Raw genomic sequence first — 11615 nt, forward strand, 5'->3', positions numbered from 1 at the left:
TATTATAATATTATATCATGCTAACCTGTGGATTGTATTCCACTTCATTCCTTTTGCTTAAATGCTTGCCCCTTTGGTCCTGTGAATGTTCACCATTTTATAGGATTGTGTTGCTTTCTATTTGTTCTGATATTTTGCTTATTATGTTGCAATATCACAAGGGTCTACGAGTATGTTGCATTCTGCACAAAAAAATGGTCCATCATAAGTTGCAATTATTTTATAATTTGCATGCGATCAATGCACTTGACACATTATTTTCAAATGTCCGGATCGATTGGAGTCATATGTATTTTGTAGTTGTTGTTATTTGTTGTAAAATATTGACAAAATCATGAACAAAAACTTACTAAAGTGTGTAAATTTACTGTCTTAAGAACTTATTCAAGGTGTATTGTCTAAGTTTCTTAAAATAAAACAAAAACTTCTCGAAAAATATTCAAAGATTTTAAAATTAGCAAGAAACTTAAAAAAAAGTAAAATGCCCAAGATAATATTAGAAAAGAGAGAAAAAAAGAAGTAAGAGGAAGAGCTTGAGAAGGTCTGATATGTGAGAAGGAGAGTTCAAAAGTGTGTTTCGTGCTCTTCGAGGAAGCACAACACTCCTATTTATAGAGATTCGAAGACCGACTAAAGACCATGATGTGCAAAAGATATCTCGCACTTTGCAGCACCAGCCGAGCAACAACTCTCATGTTTCTTCCACATGCAGTTTTTTGAGTCTTGTGGGAGATGGGACCGACCAACAAGTTTATTGCAACAGACAACAAACAATACCGGCCAACACAAGCTCAACCAACCTAAGCTTGGCCAACACAAGCTTGACCACATGAGGTCACCCAATATAAGCTCCGACAACATGAGCTTGGCCAATACGAGCTCAACCAACACAAGCTCGACCACACAAAAGAGGCAATGAGCATTTTGCAATATATATAAAACACATGTTTTATAATAATCCCCCACAATCTTACAAAAGGTAAGAAAGAATGTTTGGAAAAATAAAATCATAGGTCTCATAAGATGTAATGTATCGGAACTAGTATAAAAAACTATATAAATCAGTCATAGATTGATAAACTTAATACACAGTGTAGTTGATATAGCAAGTTGTATGAACAAAACACAATATATGTGAGTTAGAAGTTTATCAATAACAATACATTCCCACAATATTGTTGTGTTGCGCTTATTAGACCATGCAAGATCATGAATGCTCTAGAGATCATGTCAATATCTCATACAAGATGTCCTACTCGACACTCATATACGTGATTTCATCAAGTGTATGTTGTAAGTCATATACCACTCCTAAGGGATATGAAAATCATTAAAAACTTGTTTAAACTAAACTTCTTACAACCCATAGAATTTTAATTACAAAGTTTAATATCTCAATAATATAATTTCTAGCACTTTCACATACATCATAAGAATGAACTTAATTGATTAAAAACCAATTTAATACTATCAAAACTAACAAGTGAGCTGTTTTAACTCATATGAACCTTTTTCATAGAATATCCAATTATAAAGGTTTGATTATCAGTACTTGTTTGTTCATAAGTGGTTTGAGTCTCATTCCCTTCGGTATTTCTAAAATCATATTTGTTCAGTAATTGTTTCACCAAATTGTATTTTAATTGACAATCATACTACATTGAGATCAATAAGGTTGTTTTTTTTCCTAATAGAATGTTTGGTAAAATGTTTTTCAACCACTCCCTCCCTTACCATCTATATAATCGTAATAATTATCATTAATATTAATACGAAGTTGGTTCCATATGAACTAAATGTCCTGTTAATGAATTATAATAAGTTTATTATAATTCGAGTTATAATAAATTATCATATTATAAATCTATTTACTTTTATATGATGATAAGTGGAAGGAGATGTGTTTTATTGTTGACCGTTTAGAGGGAAGAATGTTTTCAAAGATATTACTCTCTAAAGTGAGTTAAAAAAGAAAATGTGAAATTGAATAATATCTTCTTTGCTTATCATCACGCAAACCCAAAACGGAAATGCTCCTCTGTTACTCTCTTCATCTCCCAATACTATCTTCTTATTCACACAAATCAATCAGCGCTCCGAACACCGGCGGTTACATAAAGTTCCAAACCAGGTACCGCGAAAACCTCCGATACCTTCGAACGTTGACCATAATCGACCCCAAAACCAAACCGGAGGATCTCCCTCTCCCCAACGATGTCGACCACATCCTCCGCACTCTCACGTTCCTCAAGTCACGTTCCTTCTCCGACGCCGACATCCCCCGCCTCCACTACCTCACCCCTCAGCTCTTCTCCACCGCCGTTGTCCCCTCCGACGTCGCCGCGGTGTTCTCCTTCCTGGCCGACGAACTTCCAGCCACCGCGTCGGAGTCTCGCTATCTCATCCTCCGATGCCCCAAGCTGCTCTTCTCCCATGTCGACCTCTGTCTCCGACCCACGCTCCAATTTCTCCGCCAGGTCCGCACTCATGGATTTCATTTTCTCATTTTATTTTAAATCATACATTTTTCTTGCATAAACATACTTGATTTTTTAATTTCATAATATAAATAATTCAATGTTTAAAGAATTATAGAGTGCTCTGAATTTAGTTGTGGTGTATTTTTATACGGGATTAACCATTATCTTATTTGTATATCTTTCAAAAGTAATTATTATAAATATTGAAAGTATGATTGTATGTCGTTATGTTAGGACTTTAGTTTTAATGTATTAGTTAGAAACTCTAAAGTAACTATTATAAAAAAAAATACGACTTAACATTTTTATTTTTTAATCTAAAGCTGTAATACATGTATATATATATATATATATATATATATATATATATATATATATATAGGAAGAACTAAAAAACGATAAAGTCATGAAATTATTTTAAAAAACTGACTGTAAATGATATGTAGTTTGGTTATTTTTCCAGGAAAAAAAAGAAAACTGATAGTTTGATTAGTGTTGTTTAGATTGGCATCCAGGGGCTGAACAAGCCCACGACGCGGAACGCGCACTTACTGAACACGCGGGTGGATAAGCTGCATGCGAAGGTTGAGTTCTTGCAGGAATTAGGGTTTGAGTACGAGGATGCAGTGAAAGCATGTGCGAGGGTGCCGGCCATTTTTGGATATGACGCAGGGAACAATTTATGGCCAAAGTATGTGTATCTTGTGAAGGAAATGGAGAGGGATTTGGAAGAGTTGAAGAAGTTTCCTCAGTACTTTGGGTTCAGTTTGAAGGAGAGGATTGTGCCAAGGCACTTGCATTTGAAGGAAAGGGGTGTTAGGATTCCCTTGAACAGAATGTTGATGTGGGGTGATGAAAAGTTTTACAAGAACTGGAAGTGATACTGTTCTATTTCCTCGTACATAAATCATCCACCACATCTTTTTTTAATGTTCTTGAATCTTCTAAAATCTTATACTGTCCAACAACCCTTAGGATCAGGATGTATTAGGACATATCCTATTATACCCAGGAAAATGCTGCATTCAACAGTTGCTTGAAAACTGCTTCCAACACAACAACATTCAACGTCTTGACCAAGATTCAAGAACTAACTAACCATACACTTGTCTTATCATTTTATGAATACTCTCTTTATTGTAATTTGCAAATGCATATGCTACCCAATATAACAGCTACAAAGTACACGACACGACCCGATCAGGGCAATTGGAAAGAATGTGTCAACTGCAGTGATCGCATGCAAATTATAAAATAACTGCAACTTATGATGACCCGTTTTTGTGCGAAATGCAAACTCCTCATAGACCCCTGTGATATTCCAGCAGAATAAGCAAACTGTCAGAATAAATAGAAAGCAACAAAATCACCACAAAGACAAAAGTGGTAAGCATTTAAGCTAAGGGAATAAAGTGGAATAAAATCCAGATGTTAGCATGATATAATATAATATGCCTTTGATCAAAATAAAGTTCTCACGTGGCCACCTATATTATTGTATGCCACATAATAACATTTTCAGTTTCAAAGTCAATGACGGCAACTTGAAATCATTACAGAAACTAAAACACTAGCATGAGTGGATTCAACAACCAAAAAATGCTTTTTTCATTTGATAAGAAATTAATCCGTCTAAGAGACTAGAAGTTGCATGTTTCCCCTTCAAGCCTTATGTCAATGCTAAAATAACTTTATCAGTGGTCAGGAAGATGGACATATTCAAGATTTTTCGTGTAGGATACCATTACTTCCAAACTTCAAACTAACTAGAGGACAAAACAACCGATCCCAAATTAATATCTTCAAGTTTAAAGATTACAGGCCCAATTGATCTCTTACGAAAAACTATATATATCACTACGTTTAGAGAGTAGGCTATATAGACAAGTCCACGTGACATGGTAAAATCCATCTTATTTTTTATTATTTTACAATGACATAAAGTCATTATTTGTAAATAGTGGTCCTTAATAATCCTTTTCAGCGAAGGTTATGTGTGGTTTGTGCTAGTGTTTTACATTTTGGAATTCATGTCGCTGAGGGAAATTCATTGCAATTTACCTAAACATCATGTATTTAAAATATTACTTGAAAACAATGTGATGTAAAGATAAGGTGCAGATTTTAATAATACTCTAATAAAGGAGAAAAATTTAGTCTTTTATATAAGCGCTAAATACCTGACTTTCTTGAGCAAAATGGCTTTAAGTTTCTTAGCATAATCCTCAGATCGAAGCCTTCGCTCCAAGTTCTTTTGGGCTAAAACGCGCTTCTCAGAGTTTTTGATATGGAATCTTTGCTCCTGCTTTATCATCCTCTCGATCCCACTTCCTTGCATCTTACGCTGCATCACTCCCAATGCCATTTCCAAGTTCCCATTTATGACCCTAACTCGTATGCCTCTGCATTGTTGAAGCTGCTGCATTTGATGATGCCCAATTTTGAAGGGTTCAGTTGTGAAACCTGAAGTTCCGAATAAGCTTGATACGCGCCTTGCCACAGAGTTCATATCTTGGAGATATAAATGTGCTTACTCCTTCTCTTCCTTTGACAAGCACTAGTAAAAAGCAAGGAGAAAAAAATATTTCAATTAGAAAAAAAAAAAAAAAACCTAGTTGTATTGTTGGCACAGCATCATGCATAAAAAAGAGATCAATTGTAAATTTTACTTTTTATAAATTTTTTTGAACTTTTGAATATCTCGGGGTTAGGGGTTAAGGTAAACAAAACAAAAGAGGGAAAAGGTAACTTAAAAATTGAAGGTTGAAGGTGAGCGAGGACAGGGGACGGCAAAATGATAAAGAACGGTGGCAGAATTCCGATCCTAATCTCTCAGCTACGAGACTTTGTACGGACTCTACTTCCTCTCTCTCTCTCTCCGATCCCCTAACAAAGAAGATCTAATTGAAAATAAAACCTTAATTTTCAAAAGAAGGAAGGAAGGGTCCAAAAGTGAAAATTGAAAAGGTAAAAAAAGTATAAGAAATTTGTAGAAGCGGGAGATAAAGGAAAAGTACAGGGAGAGGGTGAGAATTAAATAGGTGTAAAAGAAAAGCAAAATCCTTTCATGTTAGTTATTAATGTTTGGAACAGATCCAAAGGAATTTTTTAATTTTGTTTTAATGGATGCTAATTAATATATGATGAATTAATATTTCTGTATATAAATTATATATTATAACTAAAATTTCATTTCATCATCGCAAGGCTTTCAAGTCTGCAAGAGTGTAACCTTGAACCATAGACATGACCGTGACCAATCACGTACATATTCCTAGACTCTTCTACTTTGCAATTGTATGACACGTCAAAATCCTAAAGATGAATAGCCATCGTTTATACTTTAATCACATATAACCTAGGTTAGATGCGGGCCATTTGGCAAACCAAAACTTTGTTACCAGAAAATAGGAGTTGCTGGAAAAGATGAATATATAATAGCTAGAGCAGATAAGGAATTGGTATCATGTTGGAGGTGGTATCTTGTTAACTGTAGAACAGCGCTTAAAAATGGACTGTATTTTGATACCATTGTAACTAAAACAAATTTGTAGAACAGTACTTTGTTTGTGACTAATAAGGTTAAGGTAATAAAGGAAAGAGGAAAAGGGTTAGTGATGTTGTCTGCCAAGTGATCAACAATGGCCCTACATTGTCGCCTACACAATTCATTATTCCAAATTTCCCCATTTCTTTATTCATTAATATTACTTAGAAAAGGCTAGAATTCAGAGACCATTAACAAATAATGGGTTCAACTTCCTTACGGAATTTAGAGAGGCTAAATAATAATGGAGGCTACACAAAAATTATGAATTTAAGAAATGTTAAATTTAATGAGGAAATGTTAAGTTTAAGAAACTGTTAATATTCAATTCAAAACAATAATGAAGGGGCATGGTCCCTGCTTGTCGGGGGAAATTTTCCAATTCATCATTTAAGAAATGTGTAAGAAACATACCAAGTTGATTGCCAACATTAAATGTCTGGCCTGAAACCCAAGACTTAAAGTCTGTGGATGCATCCCAACCTTGGCTTCCACCAACTACATGCTGTCCTGCCATGACTTCATTTGTGATTAAAGCAGCAATAAGTGCCAAGAAAATTGTGTTCTTGCTCCCCATTTCTCTCTCCTTTTTGAGTCTCTACTTTCTATGTTTCTTTTGCTATTTTTGTTATGTTTGAGCTTGATGTAATCCATTAACAATCGGTGAAAATCTATACCCCTACCACTAAAAATTTTAACACATGATATTATGACGTTATTTCGTTATATTATGTGTCAAAATAATGTCATATCATATGTAAACATGTCAGAAAATATAAAGAATGTTTCCTTCTAATTGGCTCATCATAGATTGACCATCTATCTTGGGGTCTCTGGGGCAAAAAAAGCAAAGCACTTTTGTCTAGTTTCCTCGTTTCAAGTGTTTGCATTAGTCGCCAAGTAAACTCTTGTGGGTAGAAGTTGTGAAACCTTTGCGTTCAAACGAAGTTAGCATGAATCATCTCAATGGGTAGTTTGGAAGCCCAAATTTTAATTTATATGACAGATAATGGCACAACAAGAGAGCAAAGAAACAAAAAGAAATCAACATACATCTAGAAAACTAGAACCAAACAGGGTTATGGTCAGGAGCAGGTGTTTTTACACCTGAGGTAGTAAATTAGTGGATCAGGTAAATAAATTACTCACCTGATTTTCTTTTGTTACAAGTTTTTGGTTAACTGTGGCTGTTGAGATTAGTTGGTTAACTTGGTGTTGTTAATTACTAATTCAATGAGCTCTTATAAATAGAGCATGTATCAAACTCACTGGTATCTCTTTTCATTCAATCAGTACTGTGAGTTACTTCTATGAAAGTCTTTTCATGTTCTTTGGCTCAGTAACTTTTGGCCTCAACAAATTGGGATCGAAGGCATCTCATCTATAAATCATGATATCTTCAAGGCATAGAAGAAAAAGTGGCACTGAGGAAGAAATAAAGCAATTGAAATCTTGATGGCCTTAAGAATCAGGAAAATAGTTAATAAACCAACATCTAAAAGAAAGGCCGATATCTATATCATTATTTTGAATCCATCTTATTTATTAACTTGATGGTTCCTTATGTCGAAGGCATCTAACCAAATGACTTGTCCCAGAGAAAATAATAGTAAATATGAATATATGGCCGATAATGATAAACTGATATTTGACAGACTAGATTTTCAAACGAGCTTCAATTACAAAAACAGAGTAAGTGTACATATTTAGAACCTTCCCTCTCATAGATAGTTCAGGTCAATAGCCAATTTCTTCTGCATCCCACTATTATTGTAAATACAACAAAGAAAGACACCGTTTACTGACAAACCAAACCACCTTCTGGTCGAGTGGAATGTATTTTATTCTCTCTCTGTTGAATTGAACTCCTCTTTTTTTCACACAAGTCACCACTCACTCACTCTTCTCTGTTATGCTTTTCTACCACTGCTACAACTATTTTAAACAACAAAGGAATTCTTCTTCACCGTCTACCCAAAACCATCAAGTGTAAATTCCCAACCACTAGAAATATATAATACGATACCCAATGCAAAAAAGGAATCCAAAAGAAATGGAGAAGAAACCTAACCTTTTTATGGAAGCAAAGCAAAAATTTGACCTCCTTCTAATCCGAGCTCAAAGTGCAGCGGTTGGCGGTGCGGGGGTGAGGCGGTAATGCGCGGTGCTAGAGCGTTGATGTGGAGCGTAGGGTTTAGAATATAGAACGAAGAGAAAGAGGGAAAAAAATAAAACAAAAATTTATTAAAATTATTTGTTTATAAAAAATATTCAATTATATTTATTTACTGAGTTTTAAAACAAAAACTAAAGTATTTTTTCTGTAGTTTAGAAGTAAACCTTTGAAATTTAACCAAATTTAAAAAACCTCCTTAAATCTATTACTGGTAAATAACCTCTATTATAAATAATTTTTTTTAGTGTTAAATAAATTCATAAATCAAGTGCAGGAGTAAAAAACGGTATATTCTTTTAAGAAATGTACTTTTTCTAATGTTTTTGAAACCAAACAATCTTCTAAGTTTATGATTTTATTACGCGAGGTCTAGTTTTCCTTCTGAAAATTAATGAATTAATTATTTTTATAAAAGAATACTAAAAATGGAGGAAAAGCAAATAAACGGGTGTAAGCAGCAGCCCATCTAAGAAGGAGCGTAAGAAGTCCAAAAGGAAGAAAAGAGGCCCAGTTTGGTGAAAAGCCCAGCTTAAAGATAAAGAATATATATTTTCATTGGAATCCTTGAGACAGAGACATAGAATATTATTAATTTTTCTGAAAAGACCCTGAAGATAATTTATTTGCAGTTGAAAGATTGTGGTTGGGAAAGTTTGGTAAAGATGAAAAGGTAAGAGGAGTTGAAAGAAGATTGGAATTGGCATTGTAAACCTAACGAAAGGAAAGTGAAGGTAGAAAAGGTGTTGGAGACAATGGGACCCACGTTATATGTGATGCTTCACTCCATCATGATTAGATCTTGGAAGACTTTGAAAACGATCCAAGAGCCATGATTGCTGCATGGAATTCAGCACACATATACCACTGCTTCAAACACTTCTCTATTCCTAACCCTCCTTTTCGACTATTATTTATTACACTTTTGAACTTTATATTTTGAAATCATGACTTTTTCTGACCCTCCACCTTTGCTTTATTCTTCCCATTCCCCTTTTCTCCTTTTTCCTCTCTTCACACTTACACTCTAAACCCCTCTCATGCAATTTAATCAATAAATAAAAATTATTTGTGTTTCGGGACATAAAATATAGGATTGAAATCTCTTGTTCAAAACATTTGAGATTGTCTTGAAAATTGGATAAATTTTTTAGTTGTCATTTATTCTTTTAAGTTACTTTGTTTATTCTCTATTCTTCTTATCCAAACCATGTGGATGAGTATCTATTAAAGATACTCTGACACTCAAGTTAGTAATATAATCCAACAATTAGTATAACAAGTAATGCATAGTGATTAACTTTTACCTTTCACTGATCTAATAATAATCTGGAAGAACATCTTAAGAAGACGACTTGGTTAGACGACAAACCGTATTGTACACAATAGTGACTGTGGATCGTACGGTACAATTAGTATAAATTTTAAATTTAATATTATGAAAACAAATTCATTTTTTCTTTTTTTACCAATTTTTTTGCCTTCATAAAATATTGATACTTTTCTTTTCTTTTATTCATTTCATTTTTATATCACGATCAAATTTATTAAAACTTAGATAAAAAAAAATATATAAGAAAATAATTTGTTCTAGAGAGAAATGAGGCCCATGAGCATGATTGAGTATTCTGGTAGGTCACATTGTGCCAACGGATCAATGTTATTTATCCGTACGAAAAAAACCCTAAGTGATTGCATCTAATTATGGCGTAAATGATTTCAACATGTGTTTAAGTTTAATTTATTTACGAAATCTTTTTATTAAAATTTGTCGAATACATTTTGAACAATTTTAAGGTTTATTGCTTTATTATTTAATATGCCAAATTGGGGATGTGATGATATTTTTTTGGATGACTTAATTTCATGGGGGAGGTATTAATTGGTATAGATAAAAGGTATAATACGTATAACTTTAACAAGGATCGAATTCTCAGGCACATTTGCTCCTAATAAATAAATATTATTAGAGGATCAGTTTGTACATATATAGTTTTTAATAAATATTATTTTTAAAACAAAAATAATTAGATTAACTGAAATAAGAGACAAGCATATAGCATGTTTGATTATTATTTTAATTTAATCGACCAAACCCATAAAAGTGATGGTGTAAGAAAATAAGCATTTCCACTATCTTAATTCTTTAACCTCCCATTGTCTATGCGTATGAACAAAGCATAACTCAACCTCCCACATACCTACTTCACAAAAAATGCTTGGGATTCTGGATTTTACTATCACTAACACTAAACAATATTGGTACATCTAATATAGATTTCAATATGTGAAATTTCAAGAATGAAACTTATGATATCAGTCATTCGTAATATTATTTAAACTTTAATCCTTTAAATAAATAGTTTAAGTCTATTTTCATTATCAATCCCTTAACTAATGGAGGTGTTGAAGAATTACAAGTTGACTAAAGAATGGTGGAAATTTAGACTGATGTGAAAGATATATGGGTAATGGGTATGGGTGTGGGTATGGGAATTTTTAAATATCTTTTATTTATTTTGTAGCTAAGTTTTTTTATTATGGATAATTATTTTAGTTTAAGTTTTACAAAAAAATTGAATAAAATAACAAATTTTGAAAAAAAAAATATCACTCAAACAGTAAAATTGATAAAATAATCATTTTAGTTTAAAAATATTATTTATTAAAAAGTAAAATTGAAAAAAATGTGTATATATATAAGTCAATTATAACTTTAATAGGATATTCAAGTGTCAATTGTCCTTTTGTGTATATCACTATTCTTGTAATGAGCATGAATATACTCCACAAATATTGGCACGTAATTTATTTATTTACTATTCATCTGAGTTTAACACAAATAGTTTTTCGATGTGTAAATCATAGTTGAATCTAAACTACTACATTGCAGTTTTTAAAAGTTTGAAGATGCTGCTTCTCTAATTTGTCATTATTTTCTTTTCCACTGTTCATATTTATAATCAGTAATTAATGGACATTATTAGAGTAAGCAAAAATAAAATGATGCATATATGAGGAGACAAAGAGAAATTGAAAGAGATAGAGAGAGGAAGTAATGCAGAAATGTGAGACCATGGCTGTAAGAGGGACCACTATATGGATAACGCTTTTTAAAACGTATCTTCATCAACTTCAGTGACAGTTTTTTTTTTTTTTAACGATTATATTTTAATATTTTTTAACAATTTTTATCACAATAGTATACGTCTCACCATTTATTCGTCTGTTTGAATTTATTTTAATCATTAACGGTCTCTCATATTGTAAAAAGATTGTCAAAAAAGTTATAAAAGAAACTTTATCTTTTTTCTATTTTTAACGAATGTTGATTTTTAACAATTTTTTTTTTTGCAAATAACTTTATTTTCAAATATACAAACAAATCAAATAAAACAATAAACACATAATTCAT

The 11615-nt window shown here is 32.6% G+C and overlaps 2 protein-coding genes across 6 annotated transcripts; one reads left to right on the forward strand and one right to left on the reverse strand.

Annotated features, from left to right (window-relative positions):
• Nucleotides 1-1928: 1928 nt before the first annotated feature.
• LOC106759554 (transcription termination factor MTEF1, chloroplastic) lies at nt 1929-3455 on the forward strand. The gene is made up of 2 exons (XM_014642773.2): nt 1929-2477; nt 2984-3455. The coding sequence occupies exons 1-2, from the start codon at nt 2031-2033 to the stop codon at nt 3359-3361; spliced, it is 825 nt and encodes a 274-aa protein (XP_014498259.1). The 5' UTR covers nt 1929-2030; the 3' UTR covers nt 3362-3455.
• A 10-nt stretch (nt 3456-3465) lies between these two features.
• LOC106759555 lies at nt 3466-8261 on the reverse strand. 5 transcript variants are annotated; one of them, XM_022779960.1, is made up of 4 exons: nt 8099-8246; nt 6442-6532; nt 4661-5037; nt 3466-3818 (listed from the first exon to the last, which is right to left on the reverse strand). In XM_022779960.1, the coding sequence occupies exons 3-4, from the start codon at nt 4987-4989 to the stop codon at nt 3782-3784; spliced, it is 366 nt and encodes a 121-aa protein (XP_022635681.1). In that variant the 5' UTR covers nt 4990-5037; nt 6442-6532; nt 8099-8246; the 3' UTR covers nt 3466-3781. The 5 variants fall into 5 exon arrangements, with proteins under 5 accessions (XP_022635681.1, XP_022635682.1, XP_022635680.1 ...); XM_022779961.1 differs by having other exon boundaries at nt 6442-6537; XM_022779959.1 differs by lacking the exon at nt 6442-6532 and having other exon boundaries at nt 8129-8261.
• Between the last annotated feature and the right edge of the window lie 3354 nt (nt 8262-11615).

The sequence above is a fragment of the Vigna radiata genome, chromosome 4 (assembly GCF_000741045.1).
Source record: "Vigna radiata var. radiata cultivar VC1973A chromosome 4, Vradiata_ver6, whole genome shotgun sequence".
NCBI classification, from domain to species: Eukaryota; Viridiplantae; Streptophyta; class Magnoliopsida; order Fabales; family Fabaceae; genus Vigna; species Vigna radiata.